Raw genomic sequence first — 17,342 nt, 5'->3', positions numbered from 1 at the left:
ATTAAGAAATAAACTTAAACTTTAGCAAAATAAATAAAGACTATGCTATGAGGGAATATATAATTTTTATATTTGAAACTAACAAAGTTCGCACAAAAAGAGGAAAAAGAATGAAAGGATTAACTGAAACTAGAATTGAAGATAAACTTGATGGCTTCAATCTTTCAAAATACTCAAAAGCTAATCTAGAAAGTGTTTAGTTTTGGTTATTGAAAGTTTTTTATAGTAAAATTAGGTTAGCTTAAACAATTGGGTACTGGGTAAGCTAATCATTCTTTATGCTTGGGCTCGGGGTCTGGGGAGTTAACTGGATTCATTGTTTTTATTCTTAATTAATTTAAGGTCCCAATGGTTTATCATGTTCATGGAAACTTTATTGAAATATTAATGTGGTTTTAGGCTATTTTCCTATCTCCTCTTGAGGCCAACCTACCTTCTTTTAGCATATCAGCATATAAATTGGCAAACTTATTGAATTTACAATAGTTTTGAAGAAATAAAAAATTTAACCTACATGCATAACAAATAATTTTCTATGAATATATAAATGATTTTGTGTATGACTGTGTAAGTTGTTTGAATTACAATGTTTAGTTACCGCATAGTAATAATTACCGTAACCTACATTTTTTTAATGTATTTAAAAAGACAGCTTCGAATATATCTAATGCATTGATAAAGTCAAAGTGCATAAAAATGTTATTTGAAATGTAAAACAGAAAGCATTGTCATAAATAAATAACCTTTTACAATTAAACTGTATAATTGTTGATTTGCCTGACATTTACTTCGACTACCTACCATGTACCATTATGACTGTAATTTTTGTATTATCTAAATTAAGTCATACAGGTATTGCATAAGGAATTAAAATAAGGATTTAGAGCTATATAATACTTCATCTAAAAAGTGAAGTGATGATGGAAAAATTACACGCACAAATGTCTAAAGCTTTTTATTGTTTTTTACTTATTTGATTTGATCATTTTACTTAGGCCGTAATTATGTGAAACTAAATTGAAGAAAAGCAATGACAAAAAATCCGTGTAAAATGAAGGGAATATATCACTCAGTTCTATTCTTGTTTTGACATGTTTTTCCACAATCCACCCAGGTTCCTACTCATGGCTTCCATGTATGCGCATGGATAGGGCACCTCAAGAAAAATTATTTCTCATAATCAAAAATGATCATTTTTCTACTAGGTTTTTTGCATCCATTTTACAAACGGATGAATTATATTGAAAATTAAATATTATCTGAAAGTAACTGTTTTTAGTCCCTGATTTCATGGCATAAAAAGGACGACAAGATTTATAAAAAAAAACGAAGCTAAACTAATTGACTTGTCAGACAAACGAATATATTTAAATAATAAGTAAGAACACATTTAATATTCCTTATTATTAAGACTTGCATATACAATATGGACATATGTGATTTATCGCTTCTCTTGTAACATCATGTCTAATTGTCAAAGCAATCCATATTTTAAAAAAAGTATTGAACAAAAAACCTTGTTTTCACCCTGTTCTATAACAAATGGTTTAAACATGGGTTAATTTAAAATGTTGAAGAATAAAAAGTATTGTTTACGATTCTGTTGTCTTTTTTGGCCATTATGAAATAAAACTTTTTAAACCCAAAGCTTGCAAATTTTTTGACAACAATCTTTATGGGACAAAATTATCATATCTATCTGATTTCTGTATCCTGTATTCAAATATTTGTTTGAGATAGATTTATACGGAACTTTTGTATAGAATAATACTATTGTTGACTATTAAATGCACCATTTCTTTATATTAGCCAATGCTCGTTTTTCTGTTTGATTTGTTAAGCTTCCCTCTTATGGATGTTGCCGTTCTTGTTCCTTTCTTGGTAACTTTTTAGCTGTCACCCTTTTTTAATGTTGGCAATGTTTACACAAAGCATAATTGATTTCAGTTCATTACCATAACACTGAAACAAATTCTAACAAAAAAAGGGTTGGAAAGTTTCATGCTATTTTGGATGAAATTTGTATGCCAGTTTGTTCATTACAATATTTTATTTGCAAAGCTACTCAATAACTAGATACATATGTAGCTATGCAAAATAACAAAAAAATCTTCTGCTTATCTTTTTTAAATTAAAGCTTACATTTACACATTCTAAAATTATTTCTGTATTAAAGTTTATTGTTTTTTTTTTATTTCTTTAATATTAAACTAGATTTTAATTTGAGTTTTTTTTTGGTTATTGATACTGTGTCATTTCTGGATAAAATTGTCCTTGATACTAATTAAAAATTCAAAGTAATTAAAAATAACTTTCCATTCTATAATTATTTATAATTAATGTATGTAATTAAAGGAAGCCTGCAAGGAATACCACGCTTTAACTGCTGAAAGACTGCCACAAGAAAACCCAATACCCAAAATTTGAAGCCTTCAGCTTCTATAACAAAAAAGTTCTAGGCATATTAAAATGACATTTTATGTACAATGAAAATTTTGAAAGAATTTGAATGCTAATGTTAGAAATTTTGAAATTAAACTACGTGGCCTAGAAACAAAATTATAAGCTTATTTTTGTCATAAATTTAGATTGCCAGTAACTGATTATATATTTACAATAAAAATACCCATTTTTATAGTCAAAATCATTAAAATAAATTAAGTTTAACTTGCGTTGTACCGAGTGTACTGTAGCCAATCAGAAGGCTGAATCAGCTTAGCAACCAATCACAGCTGAGCTTGCAGAAGTTTCCCCCTTTGTTTCCGCTATGATTTTTGTTTAAAAATGCAATTTAAATTAAATTTTTTTCATAGATTTTGACTATGAAATGTGGTGTTTTTATTGTAAAAATGTAATCAGTTACAGGCAATCTAAATTTCTGACAAAGATAAGGTTATAATTTTGTGTCTAGGCGACGTAATTTAATATTGTTTTTTCTTTTATGAGCATCGGAAATCTTTCAAAATTTCCATTGTATATAAAATACTTTTTTGAAATGCCTAGAACTTTTTTGTTATTTAAGCTGAAGGCTTTAAATTTGGGGTATTGGGTCTACTTGTGGCAGTCTTTCAGCAGTTTAAGCGTGGTATTTCTTGCAGGCGTCCTTTAATGTGTTATTAATTATTTATACATCATTTTTGATTATATTATATTATGTTTTATTAATTTAATTTGTTACTTTAGTTTTCATAGTGGATGGATAACATTTAGTTGAGAAAGCGGAAGTTTTTTTTGTTGGTAAATCACTCAAAATGACAAAATACAGACAAAAAGAATATGAGGCCTTTTTGGAGGATAGGCCAATTGTTACAGATGTTAAGGTACAGGTTTCATGCATTTTTCAGGTTTTATTCCAGGATTTTTTTGTTAAAGTTGTGAAATAAAAAAAATTTACTAAAAACAAGCCTTACTTTCTCTAGGAATTAAACATTTTGATATGGTACTATAATTAAGATAGCTGACCAATCCTTTGACTTTTTTACTCTTTTTTTAAATAACCTACCAATGAAAATAAGAACTCTATATATCAATGTACCCTAATTTTCAATTGTAAAACTAACACCTGTCATAGTTTTCCAAACATTAATTTTGTTCCACAACCTTAATATAAAAATCCTTACTTTTTTATTTTAATTCAGCGAAAAATTGAATTACTACTAATCTCTCTAGAAAATAAAAGACTCGCCAAAATGACGAAGTACAGACAGGAAGAGTATTTAGCCTTCCTAGAGGATCGTCCCATAGTAACTGATGTAAAGGTAACCTGTAGCATTACAGGCCACCAAACCACAACACCTCAAACGGGACCCAAATATTGTAGATAAATAGGATGATGATATTTTACAAATTTGTTTTAAGATTTGCGCAGAATCTTTTAAAAATTAATTTTGTACTTTGATCAAACTTAACTTAACATCAAAATTAAATAAATGTTTAGACCACGAAAAGAAATAGTTTGAATATTATTGGGACTGTGACTTTTAAAGACATTCTTTAATGAAGAAAGTGTAACAAAATTATACAACTTAAACAGTTACTTTTTTAACTGCTAAAATCTTAAAACAACTTTTAAATATAAAATCCTTTAGAAAGTTTAGTCTATTAACATAAATAAAGAATCCTCAATTCGTAGTTAATAAAAGATACTAACAAAAACTTAGATTATCTTTGTTCATTTTTATTATTTTTTAGATGCATGTAAGTTTAGTATAATGGATTATATCTATGAATAACGTTTTGTATAATTTGCAATATCAAAACTAAAGAGCTAAGGCTCATTTCATGAAGAAAAAAAAAATTATCATTTAGAAGAATAATATTTATATACTTATTATAAAGTATATTCTTTAAATTGTAAATATTTATGTAGACTAGTTCAAAAACTTTTTTTATTTTCATTATTAGTTATAGAAAGTTACATATGGAAATGTATTATTTTTGGTTGACAAAGCTACTCTACAATGCTCTACTTGTTTATTTGACAGTCGTTTACATGACCAGAGCAAAAAATTATTTTTAAGATGTGAAATAGATGGGATATGAGAATACATAGGGGTAATGTAGAGAGGGAGGGGACTTTGGGCTGTTTTCTACACTAGTCCCCAAAGTTTTAAAATAACGTTTTATTATTCGTTGGCGAAAAAAACTTTCTAGAGTTTTATTGAATTTACTTAATTGGTTCTCTAAGTTGAGTGTCCAAACATTTCAACCACTAATTGTAATCCACAGGAGGGGTAATTTCGTGTATATCATTGAGGATTTAAATCAATTTATCGGCCATTGTCTTATCCCTTTAGATCCCTGGGAGCAATGAAATATTACAAAAAATGAGGCAAATTTTGGCTTCACATTTCTTATGTGTTTTATTAATCTTCTGATTAACCTTTTAAAAATTGATTGAAACATACTAAATTATTTTTTCAATATAATTTATTGATTAATAATGATTGAAAAAATATAAATATATGGAAAAAGACATAGAAAAATTATATCACGTAGTTTAGAATAATAAAAGTTTGTGTACATACTACAATACTACAAACTTAACAAATCTATGAACAAATCTTTGACTTTTGTTCCATTTAATTTAGCTATTTAGTTATAAGATATGTAATAATATGTATGTTAAAAATTTTTATTTCTTTATGTTTTTCTATATTCTTCAAATTTCATATAAAAACTTATATAATATAATTCTAAATTATGGCTTAACGAGGTGCAACAAAACAAGCTAAAACATTTATTATAAAAAAAGTTAAAGAACTTAATTTAAAAATTTGTAATTAAATACTAATTTTGTTCAACTATTTGACTTTTTAAAATACATCAACAAACAAGAAAATAATATTAAATTTATAAAATTAATGTTGGGATGTCTGTACTGTACCCCCCACCCTTATTTTTACAATTAATTTAAAATTAGGTGGGAGGAGTTTTTCAATTAATTGATTATTGCTTGATGTCAGATTAGGTCAGGTTAGGTTATAAGGAGTAGGCACTGCAAGGGTAGGCATATGAAATCCGACCTATCCCCCCCCCCCCCCACCTAAATTTATTTTAAATTTGGATCAATATTATGAAATATATAAAATCCTTACAAATATTTAACTTGTTAACCTGTATAGGTATGTACAAACAGGCAGGAGCCACCTGATATGCTCACAGATAGAGAACTGGTAGAAGTGACAGCAGTTTTCAGGTACCCAGGTTTTAATTTTAGAGTAGATGCTCTTATACAAAACAAATATTGTTAAAATTAATAAACATCTTATAATTGGAAATGCTTCGCTGAAGAGTATAACCAGGGACAAGAGACAAGGAGTCTAATAAAAATTCAAAGTGAAAATTTACCTTTAACCTACTTCCTTAATTTCTCCCCTTCTTACCCACTTCCCTTTAGTTAAACAAACATAGACGTCCAAGCTTTTTTATTTTTGGGGGGGGTAAATTTTTATTTTTGGGGGGGGTATTTCCCCCCCTAAAATTGTTTGGGGGGGGGGGGGTAAATACCCCCCCCTAAATGGTTGGGGGTGCTTACGGAACCCCCAAGGTAGGAGTAAATTTTAAATGGGAGGGGTAAAATGAAAAATTGGTTTTGGGGGGGTAATCACCCCATTACCCCCCCCCCCCCTTAGACATCCATGTAAACAAAACCAGTTTTATGCTACTACAATATCCAAATTTTCAGCAATTTTAAATGGAATTAATTTGCTGAATCACAGCCACCGAGTATAAGCAAATAATCGGCCATAGAAAGATATACTTAAAAACACATACTTTATAAAAAGCATGATTAAAGACAATTTATGTATCTTTGACTAAAGTAAAACGTTTGATTTTAGAGCATTTGAAACGGGTTTACGAGAAGCAACGATATATCCGAAGGTAACGAAAATTTTTTTTTTTTTATATTGAAGATACAAATTTGAAAAATAATAATTTTCAATGTTTCAGGATTTAGATAAAGCAATGCAAGCGCTAGGTTTGAATCCAATAGAACAAGATGTTATAGATTTAACAATTAAAGTGGCAAGGTAAAATAATTTTATGCGTAGATAAGCGACTTTAAAACTCATTGTAAAATTTTTTCACTGAGTAGTTCATCATTGTGAAGGGTCTAATAGGGATGGGAAAAGGGTAGAAGAATTAAAGGGGTTAATTAATAATTATATATGTATAATTAATGTTGTGGGGTGTAGACTAAAGGCTCAGAAAGAAGAGGAAGGAACAAGAACAAAACTAACTCTAAAACAACAAATCAAAGAAAACTATCATATTTTAAACAGATAGAAAATAATGTCACATAGTTACATAAATACAATTTGAGGGAGCTTAAGGTTTATAGAAAACGCCTTACATGTTGTAAATATAAAACTGTGTCAAATAAATTATTCATTCAAACAAATTTTATTTTAAAGTGAAATAAATTACGCATTTAGTTTTCATTTATTTTACACTAGATGTTAAAAAGAAAATAAGCTTTTTAAAAGCAAAGCCTTATTAAAATAAATCTTTATGATTCCTATTACTGTTAGGAACAACTTAGAAAGAGTAACAACTCTATAATCTTTACTAGAAAGTCCGTAAAGTACATGCTGATTTCTAACTTTTTGACAACATTTTTAATTTTATAATTATATCATTTTTGAAACAATTATTCCTAGGATAATAGCGAAGCATCTCTATAATAAAGTCATACAAATGTAAGTATGGTATTAAACAGTATCCTGTATTTAAGCATGTTTTATATACTATTATGTTAAGACGTATTATTTGTCCTACGGTCTGATTTTACATCATCTTTTTATGGATGTTGGTCCTTCTTGTTTATATCTTAATTGTTATTTTCAGAGATGGGTTTATATATTTTCCTGATTTTTGTGAAGTAATATTAGAAAAATATCGACTTGGTAAAGAAGGAGACGAACATTTTAGACAAAATTTATTTAAGGTAAGAAACTATTTTATATAAAATAGTTTTATTGTAAACAAGAGCGAATAATTCAAATAGGAGCGTAGCTTTTAAAATTAAGTTTTACATTGGAGCATACATGATAAGAAAATACGCAAATGATCTTTATGTTACAGACGAACAAACAGACGACTTGGTTAGATAGCTTAAACTAAAAAACAAGGATGATAACATCAATGAAAGCGACTCTTAACCAATCAGAAAGCCTGGCTAACGAATATTAACAAACATAACGGGGTTTTCTAGTACCTAAAATCTAACCTAACACTACCTAAAGTTATAAACAAAAAAATCAACCCTTCCCCCGCCTCCCCTATTATGTTCAATTTATTTTAAAAATAAGTAGTGGAGATTTCAGTGCTCAACAAGGCATTTTTAGGGATATTGTCTGTAACACAGGAAACATTTAAAACTAAAGATTTTACGCGTTCAATGTTTTGCTTTTTAAATTTCTAGAGCAACTATTTACTACAAGTCGTAAAGTCGTATGAAAAGACCGACGTTATAGAGAAGTTGGGCTATTAAAACTTGTCTGATATTTTCAGGGATCTTATGGGATATGACAATGGAAGATAAATAGATTTATTCTCTAATGATAAAAGGCTTTGAGCCGACGTAAAAGAAATTGTAATTTACAGTCTAGTATTCCCTCCCTCTCTGGATATTTCATATCTAGATTAAAGTTTTATTTACTCCAAAGTTTTAGTCTCGACTAAAATGACTTGTACTTATTTTAAAATATTACTATAATTCTTCAAATACTACAATATTACAGGATTTATGAATACAAGATTTGTGTTTACTATTATCGAAAAATAAAAATAATAAAAACCACTTCATTACATTATTATGATGTACTGAAAAGTAAAACCAGCATTTTCCGAGATCTTAATCTTCAGACAAAAAACCTTATTGCTCAATATTATTCGATTATATCCATTAAAATCTTTTGAGTTGATCAACAAACACACTTGCTATACAAGGATGACAACATCAAAAGATGGGGAGGTACAAAAAATCATGGATTGGGCAAACTGAGAGTTATAGAGCAAATGTCCAGTTGTCAAAAAAAGGGAGAGAATATGCAAAAAAAAAATCAATAAAAATAGACGAAACCTTTTAAAGAGAAGGTTTATGTCTTTTGAAGCATGACTGACAATCAGACAGAAAAAACCATGTATAGAGTAGATGCGCTTATGTCATAGGAATCTTCTCTGTAAATTTCAAATGTATATCCTCAATAGCAGCCGGAAAAATCATATTTCCTCTATTTCGTTACGGACAGACTGATGAACAGTAAGATAAAGTAAATTATAGAGTAGCGTCGCTACTAAAAATATTTCTATTTAGAATTTATGCGGCACAGAACCATTCCCTACGGACTTCAAAGCCAAGAAGTATAGATTTGACAAACACTTTTTAACTAAGGTAACCAACAGCTTTAGGGTAATATTCTCACAGAATTTTGAGTAGTAATATGAGTTGCTTTTCTTCTCATAATCTCTTCTCTATCCTTTTTCTAGCAGCTACTCTATAACTATTCCTACATTAGATCATGTGAATTTACCAAAACTGAGATTTATTTATCTGAAAGATAGAGGTCTAGTCATATTTGTGTAGATTCATCTGTCTGCTGAATGCGTAAGTGTTTCTGAAATTAAAGGCTATGCTCAGAGACTACTGAATATTTATATTTTGTTCTTGTTTTTAATTATCTAACAAGGACGTCCGTGGGGGGGTTGTAAATTTTAGAAATACATCAGAATACCAAAACAACTCCCAAAACCTTTGAAAAAAAATGCTTGAACGTCTGTATATAAACATTGTGTCTATATTTAGGAAGAATTTAAATTTGTAATGAAAAACCTGCCAGCCGAGGTGCATGATTCAGAAATAGAAGAAATGTTTGCGTTTGCTGATAAAGACAAAGATGGTAAACTATCTTACGAGGAATTTCAGGTAAATATTTTTAGTAACGCATGCTACACTATAACTTGGGTCAGTCCGACCATCCGTCAGTCATTATGACAGAGTAAGTTAACAAAAGTTAGATTTTCTCAGATGATATAACATATAGAGGTTTATTTTTTTCTAGTGTAGATTTCCCATTACTATAAAGCTTGTTTGACCATATTGGCAGTTTGTTGTCTGATGGACGTTTGTCCGTATAATCATGTACTCATTAGCAAGATTCAGTTAAAAGATACACTATCCAGGTAATTCTCATTTTAGTTACTATATACAATTCATTTATTTATTTAGATTATGATAAATCCCCCAGCCCCTCCTGAAATACCAAAGCCAACTTTAGAAGAGTTTAATGATTTTCTGGCAAGAAAAGCGCTTCAAGAAGAACAGGTTAACATTTACAGATTAGTATTACGAATGAGTAATTTTATTAGTGGCTTCGCTCCAACACTTTAACAAGCAACATCAGTATCCTCATAAAAAAAACCTAAAATATTCTTTATTTCTTCTTTTTGGAAGGGAGTCTTCTAGTCCTCTAGAAAATATCAAGCCCCCCGGGCATACATCAGTCTACTTTTACTTTTACAATACTAGCGGCTTCGCCCCTATCCTCTAGGGGCTAAGCCCCAAGAGGTAATTTTAAAAAAAATAAGTACCTCTGGTGTTGCAGTTCAAATAATTTTTTTTCTTAATTGAGGGAGATTTTTTTTTTTTTGGGGGGGGGGGGGTTGGGGGTGTCCCAACATCTAAGAAAATAGTCTAAAACCACCACAGGACCAGTAGGCATATTCACTGAAAAGTAGAATCCAATCGGTTCAGTGGTTACCGAGATCTTAAGGGACGAACGGATAGACATCAAGCTACTTATAGAGTTAGTTTTGATAATTTGCATATAACATCTTATTCTCATTTTAGCAAGAAAATATCCAGGGAGGGTCTAACGAATACCTGGCACCTTCAGAACAACCTATCAATATTTTCTCCATGCTATCACAGTACAATCCAATGAACAGGAGAGAATAAACAATTTTTACCCAAAAGTTTGGATGCGGGGATAGATTAATGAAAACTAAGTCACTTAATTTTTCACAACTGATTTTAATCAGGGAGGAAGGGAATAATAGACTTTTTTTACACTAGTCCCCAAAGTTTCAAAATAATGTTTCTTATTTGTTGGCTTAGCAACTTTGGGGACTTTTATTGAATTTTGATTGTTTGGTTCATTAAGTTAAGTGTCCAAACGTTTCAACCACTAACTTCAATCTAAAGAAGGGGTAATTTTGTATATTATTATTTGGGATGTACATTAATTTAATGATCATTGTCTTTAGGCTTTATCACTTTACTTACTTGGATTTTGATACGATTTTGATACTAAAACTGCTTTATCTATTAGTAACCTATTCACTCAAATATGTAAAACATATTTACTAAAAGTATAAGGCTTGAAAACGTAAATTTATTATATAGCAAGGACAATTTCGTTCAATAGTTATAAAGATGTTGAAAAAATTTTGACAAAAAATAGTTAAAGTCTAGGATTTTCTTTCATCTTAAAAAGAATTGAAGGAATTTCTGTAGATGATACAAGTTTGAAATAGACCAGCATCATGTTTAATGTTTATTCTTAAAATTTAGTAGACCTTTATCGCCCAGCGGTGAAAGCACATTCCAATCAGCACGCTCCTGCCGAACCGTCTCACCAGAACCCAGCGAAGGAAACGGCGGCGCTAAACCCAAAATCCTCTCTAAAAACGCTCCGTCCATAATACCACCGTCACGTGGCGGCACAGGGGCAGTTGGTGGCGGAAATGGCGGCCAACCGCCGCAGTCCTGGGCCTTAACGTCTATTTTGAAACCGTCGACAAATACAGTGGTGCAACAGGCGTCTTCTATACGTTCAGAGCCACAGGAATGGATACCTAAAATAATTTCCAAGATTTTTGTTAAGAAAAAATTGTCTTACCCTAGTTCTATAAATTATTAATTACCTTAAAATTATAAAGTGGTTTTATTTAAAATATGATTTTTAAAAAAGTGCTGAATTTAAGGCTTAAGATTTAAAATTTATTTTAAGTATCAGTCTCAGATGCACGGAGAGCAGACTGACCGCTCCGGTGCCACAAGCCGGGCTTCGACTACCACTGTGAGGCTCAAGAACACCAGGGTCGGTGCGGCTACAAATGTCTAGATCAATTTAAATAAAAATTTTAATTAAATGCTATATACAATCACAATTTAGAAATGTTATATTTTATATGCACTATACATAATTTAGTAGCAAAGCTATTCTGTAAGTATTTTGTTAAGTAGGCATACTCCTTTATTTGCTTCTCTATTTTTAGAGATAGAACAAGTTTAAAAATATACCAATGCAATGGAACGAAATCTTTAAAATCTAAAAAAATAAAATAAAACATAATTTTACTTTTGAAAAAAAAGTTAAAGGTGGCTTTTACATCGCTATTCTATAATTGTTTATTCTTGCAAACACAATCCTAGAAATGAAGTACAATTTGTAGCAATAAGTAGCTCAATGCATTTAAAGAAAAACTTGCAAGATATTCAATATGGCAAATAAAACTTTTTTTGGATCATGGAAAGAAAACGAAGTTTCCGGTTTCGTCGTTTTTTCACAGTAGCCTTTCTCCTATTTCTAGCCCCTGCGGGGGGCTCTAGCCCTTCGGGGCATATTTTCTAACCCTGCGGGGCAATCATTAACATTTACTTAACCTAACCTAACCTAAAATAACCCTTCAAAATCTACCGTAAAAATACGATGAAACCGGCAACTTCGTTTTCTTTCCAAGATCCCTAAAGTTTTATAAAATTTTTGAAAATGTTGTTCCCCGTAAAGTTGATATGAATTCAAAATGAGGAGGGCGGATTAGTTTTTCTGGTTACCTTAGTCTTCGTTTTAAGTTAGGTTATCTTAGGTATATGTATATAGGGAAGCTTACTAAGCTCCCAATATTTTAACTTTATTTCCCAATTAAGGAATTCGGTGCTCGCTAGGCACTTTAAAAGAAAGCGCCAGATCATTAGAATATTACTTCAACACTTGCCTTAAAAACATCATGCTCAATTTTATTGTAAAAGATTGTTAGACAACGAAGTTTTTAATTAATATTCTTCTTTTAAAACTAGACAATTTTAACATATCAAGCAAATTTAGCACCTTAAATTCGCAACGGTAGTCTCAAAAGTTTATTTTATAATATAATACAATAAGTTTTGTATGTAATAAACTTTTTTTAAAGCCAGAAATTTGTTGTCAAAATAGTCTTGTTATTTGAAAACTATTGTGAATTAATTACCAGCCTGTGACAGATTTTAGAAAATATATTCATTTTAGAAAACAGTAACTTTCGTTATTTTTGGTGTATAAAAAACTTATGGTTTGTGAACTAAAGGCAAGTCCTATTATATTAAGTAGTAACTTTTTTTGTCTATATCGAAGTATCTCGCCAACCACTGAACCGATATGGTTCTCCTTTACAATGAAGCTTCTTATAAATCCAGGGAAAGTTTATTACTATTTGTGGAAAGGGTATCTCCATCCTGCCTTAGAAATTGCCAATAAAATGCCCACCCCCAAGAAAAAGACCCTGTCTTATTTATTAACTGATATGTATTATTATGTCTTATTTTACGCAATACAAATTGATGCTGAGCAAGGAAAAATTGTATTGCTTGGATAATTTCTAAACATCCTATTTATTTTCTCTTTCTTGTTAACCGGTTTGTATCAGCAGAAATTACTTGAATCTCAAAAGAAAAGTTTTTTTTAATAATATTAGTAGTTTAGAATTTATTTAGAAATGTTGCCTCTAATGTGAGAAAAATATTATTTGCGGTTTGATTATGGAAAGTAAGTAAAAAAGTTTGTATTTTCCCCTTGTGCTGTTGTAAGTCTAAACTTATAAAAGTAATTTAATTTTTAGAGGCATTAGTGCATGATTTGAGACACTATCATATTGACTTTTCTTGGGCCTATTTACAACCACTCTAAGGCATCAAAAAGGAAGGAAATGCAAACTTATACATCACCCTTGAATTATTAAAAAGATAGTTTTACCCCCGATGTAATAATTTTACGAATAATAATTTTCTCCAAATCATCTCCCAGAAAATGTATTTCTTTCCTCCACCCCTCCCCCCCCCCCCCCCCCCCCCACAAAAAAAATAAAGGCTTGGTTGCCATTCTTGCCTTTATTCCTTGTATTTTCTGGTAAAAGTAAAACAAACTTATTCCATCATTGGAGTCCATGAGAATATTTTTTTTATTTTTTCCAAATGATTTGCCCCTAACCTGTTTTAAAGCTTCTCTTGGCCTTTTTATTAATGACTTGAAAATCACTAAACCTACACTTTTTAAAAAATCAAATTCAAAAAAATATTTAACCTTTAAATTTATTTAATTTTAAGTTATAGTTTTCTATCTTTGCCTTGTTAATAAGAGAACTGGCTTTTAAAGTTTTTTTCAAATTTAAATAGAAATTGTTTATTTCATGACTAGCTAGGTAATATGTATATAATCAAGTCAATATATAAAGGTAGAATAAACATGTCACTAAAAATAAATATCATGAAAAAGCAATAATTAACGCTTAAGACATCCCTTGTAATTACAAGGATAGTGTATTGGCCAGTAAACAGGCATAGTTTATTATATTTTAATCTAGAAAAGGACGTAGGTGTGTATAATCATACTTTAAGTAAACTGCAGGACATTTAAATAATACAGCGTACACAGTTCTGTTATAAACCTGAATAAATAATCTAGAAAAGGGCATAGGTATGCATAATCATTATTTACGTAAACTACAGTACATTTATATAATACAGCGTACACAGTTCTGATATCAACCTGAAATAAAAAAAATATTGGAAAGGAATAGGTATGCATAATCATACTTTAAGCAAACTACAGTATAATTATAATACAGCGTTTATAGTGCTAATATAAAACTTAATAAATAATCTTGAAAAGGGCAAAGGTATGCATAATCATTATTTAAGCAAACTACAGTACATATATAATACAGCGTTTATAGTGCTAATATAAACCTTAATAAATAATCTTGAAAAGGGCATAGGTATGCATAATCATACTTTAAGTAAACTACAGTATAATTATATATACAGAGAACAGAGTGATAAAATAAACCCGAATATATAATCTTGGGCATAGGTATGCATAATCATTATTTAAGCAAACTGCAGTACATTTCTATAAACCGTTGACAGGGATTCAAAAACAAGGTAAAACACAGCCATTACACAAATAAAATAGAAATAATATCATAGAAAATTTGTTTTATATTTGAAACTTGAAAGTTTTAAAATACATTTGCAAAAAAAAAGATCTTACAGATCAATCATTATCATTAAATGATAGAAAGCGGAAAGATAATTTGAAGGCTTAATTTATAAAGTTGTAAGGTCCCTTTTGTTTACATAGTTTCCAAGATGGTTTTAGATTATTTCATTTTAAAATTAAAGTCTAGGGATGTATTTCTGCTGCCACCCTAGCTTTAAAAAAAAATCCCCTAGACGATAGAGGCAAAACCACTAGTAATTTCAAATTTAACTTTTAATAGGGCCCAGCCTTTAAATTAAACTAAAATCTTTTTTTAATTGGAAAAACTTACATAACTTCAAAGTATATATAAGCAAAAAATATCAAGTAAATCGTGAAATAATATTAAGCTGTCATAGTATTTTATTTTTGTTACTTAATACGCCTAAAAAGTCAAGGTAAAAGCAGTTGTTGATATGCCCGGAGAGGAGGGTGGGACTTGTGAAATTCCTCCTGGCAACAGAGTATCATTCCATCTGTCGGTGTCTTTATAACAGTCAGGGATATAGAGATTCAGGGAATCTTTAGATATACTTGTCTATCTTTAAACTTAAAAATAAATCTTTCATTAAGAATTTAAGTCACATCTTAAAAGAAAAATAATTTCTATCAGATATGTTTCTCCTTTACAGTAAAGCTTCTCATAGGTCCAGAGGTTTATAACTATTTTAGGGGAGGATACTCCCAACATCCCAATTCCTTAAAACTACTACAACCCCTTAAAAACAATTTAACTTTTTCTTTTAAAAATAAAATTAAAACTATATGGTCGATCTCCCACCTTCTATCAACTGCTCTAAGGGCGAAGTCGTTGCTAGTATATATTGTAGTATCAATAAATTTATATTATTTAATAAAAAAAAATTTTGTATGAGGCATGATTGGTTTTTTATAAGTTTTTAAATGACTCGGCTTGTTTTTAACCCTATAAATGGCTGGCTCTACAAATCAAACTTGGCAGAGGTATAATGTCTCGCACAGTTATGATTTTTTGAAATTTTGAACTCAACCTGTTTTTGGTTCCCATTGTTTATCTTTTTATCCCTGATGATATAATCCATTTATTTATATCCTTTACCTTGAGACACACACATACACACACACACTCTCCTGCAACTTTGGATTTCCGGTCGGACAGCCAGGTTTAATTTTTAAAAGGACAATATGATACTTCATAGATATACATATGTAACCTCCTTATTCAGGTGGATAAATAGATATGTATATAAAAACAAACAAATTATATAATTAGAAAATTATTGCAAAAATTGTATGCATTGGTTGGAAGTTTCATAAGTGTGGCCGATGCATAAGCCGGAAATACAAACAATATCTCTAAACTTGTACTTACTTTTTCATATGTATGACATTAAAAGTGAGCATATGAAGAATGCCTAGCCCAAAAACAGTTGTTAAACCCTCTTCGATCAATAATTATAGATCAAGTCCGTGCAACTAAAGATTTTGATATTTGCATTTATGATGAAAATTACAATAGGAACCAATGAAACAAAGAGGTTATTATTGATATCTTTTAAGGATTAAATTTAATTTCTGCAATCAAATTTATAAGTACAAAAAAAACATTAAAAATTATGTTATCTTTCAAAAAAAAAAAAAGAACAGGAAGAGTGTCCTATTAAAGTCTTTAAATCTCCTTTTCCTGTGTCTTGCCACACATGATATCAATAAATAATAATCATAATAATAAATGAACAATAAACAAATAAATTTATTTTATTACCGTTTTCAATATGTATCTTTAATTTCATTCAAATTTGTCATGTATTTTATTCAATTTAAATCTTTTTTCCTTTTGATTTGTTTTTATACAATACACTTTTACAAATTCAAGTGATTTTTTGATAAGCTTACAAATTATTACTGACTGACAAAGGATGTTAGAGAATATATATCTTTAGCATAGACATATATATATTTAGTAGAAGTGAAAATCACGCTTCTTCTTCAACATAGCTTGCGAACAGACTGGCAGACAGGTGGACATTTTCAACTTATGAGTAGCTTTGCTAAGGATAAATAATAATACGCAATAATATTAATATTAAAGTTTATCAAATTATAATAAACCAATAATATGGTATTCTATTTTTTAAGCAAATCTTTTCTATAATTAGGGTCGGATCGTCCTTAACGGATAGTTCTTATTGTTAATTTATGCATGTTAGAATTTTCCTATTGATTTCACTTGGCATGGTGATTCCTGTAGTAGCTATGTACGACTTAGAAATCGTAGCAACTCTTCAATCGTTACCAGAATGTCCATATGTACATTTGAAACATGTTGTTTTTTAACCTTTTTACAATAATTATTATGTGATATAATCATCCTAGTCATCTGATATTTAAAATACTGATGCCTATTACAACAAGGTACAATGTTATAAGCAAAGCATCTTTATAATCAAGTCCTAAAAATGTGCCTTACAAGTATTTAAGCAGTTTTGCAACAAATTTTCTTACAATTTTGTTGAGACTTATAAAGTTACATTTTTAAAAAAATTCACTTCTAACACTCTA

The 17,342-nt window shown here is 29.7% G+C and overlaps 1 protein-coding gene across 2 annotated transcripts; it reads left to right on the top strand.

The window, feature by feature from the left end:
• The first annotated feature begins 3,181 nt into the window (after positions 1-3,181).
• On the top strand, positions 3,182-10,484 carry LOC145315264 (uncharacterized). Of its 2 annotated transcripts, none has more exons than XM_080155291.1 (9): positions 3,182-3,320; positions 5,625-5,698; positions 6,342-6,384; positions 6,454-6,533; positions 7,351-7,450; positions 8,822-8,899; positions 9,311-9,430; positions 9,734-9,829; positions 10,355-10,484. In XM_080155291.1, the coding sequence occupies exons 1-9, from the start codon at positions 3,252-3,254 to the stop codon at positions 10,460-10,462; spliced, it is 768 nt and encodes a 255-aa protein (XP_080011417.1). In that variant the 5' UTR covers positions 3,182-3,251; the 3' UTR covers positions 10,463-10,484. The 2 variants fall into 2 exon arrangements, with proteins under 2 accessions (XP_080011417.1, XP_080011418.1); XM_080155292.1 differs by lacking the exon at positions 3,182-3,320 and adding an exon at positions 3,616-3,758.
• Positions 10,485-17,342: the final 6,858 nt, after the last annotated feature.

Source organism: Acartia tonsa, chromosome 3 (genome assembly GCF_053477335.1).
Source record: "Acartia tonsa isolate MP-2025a chromosome 3, ASM5347733v1, whole genome shotgun sequence".
NCBI lineage: Eukaryota > Metazoa > Arthropoda > Copepoda > Calanoida > Acartiidae > Acartia > Acartia tonsa.
The sequence above is the reverse complement of the archived record's forward strand: the minus strand, read 5'-3'. Positions and strand labels throughout refer to the sequence as shown.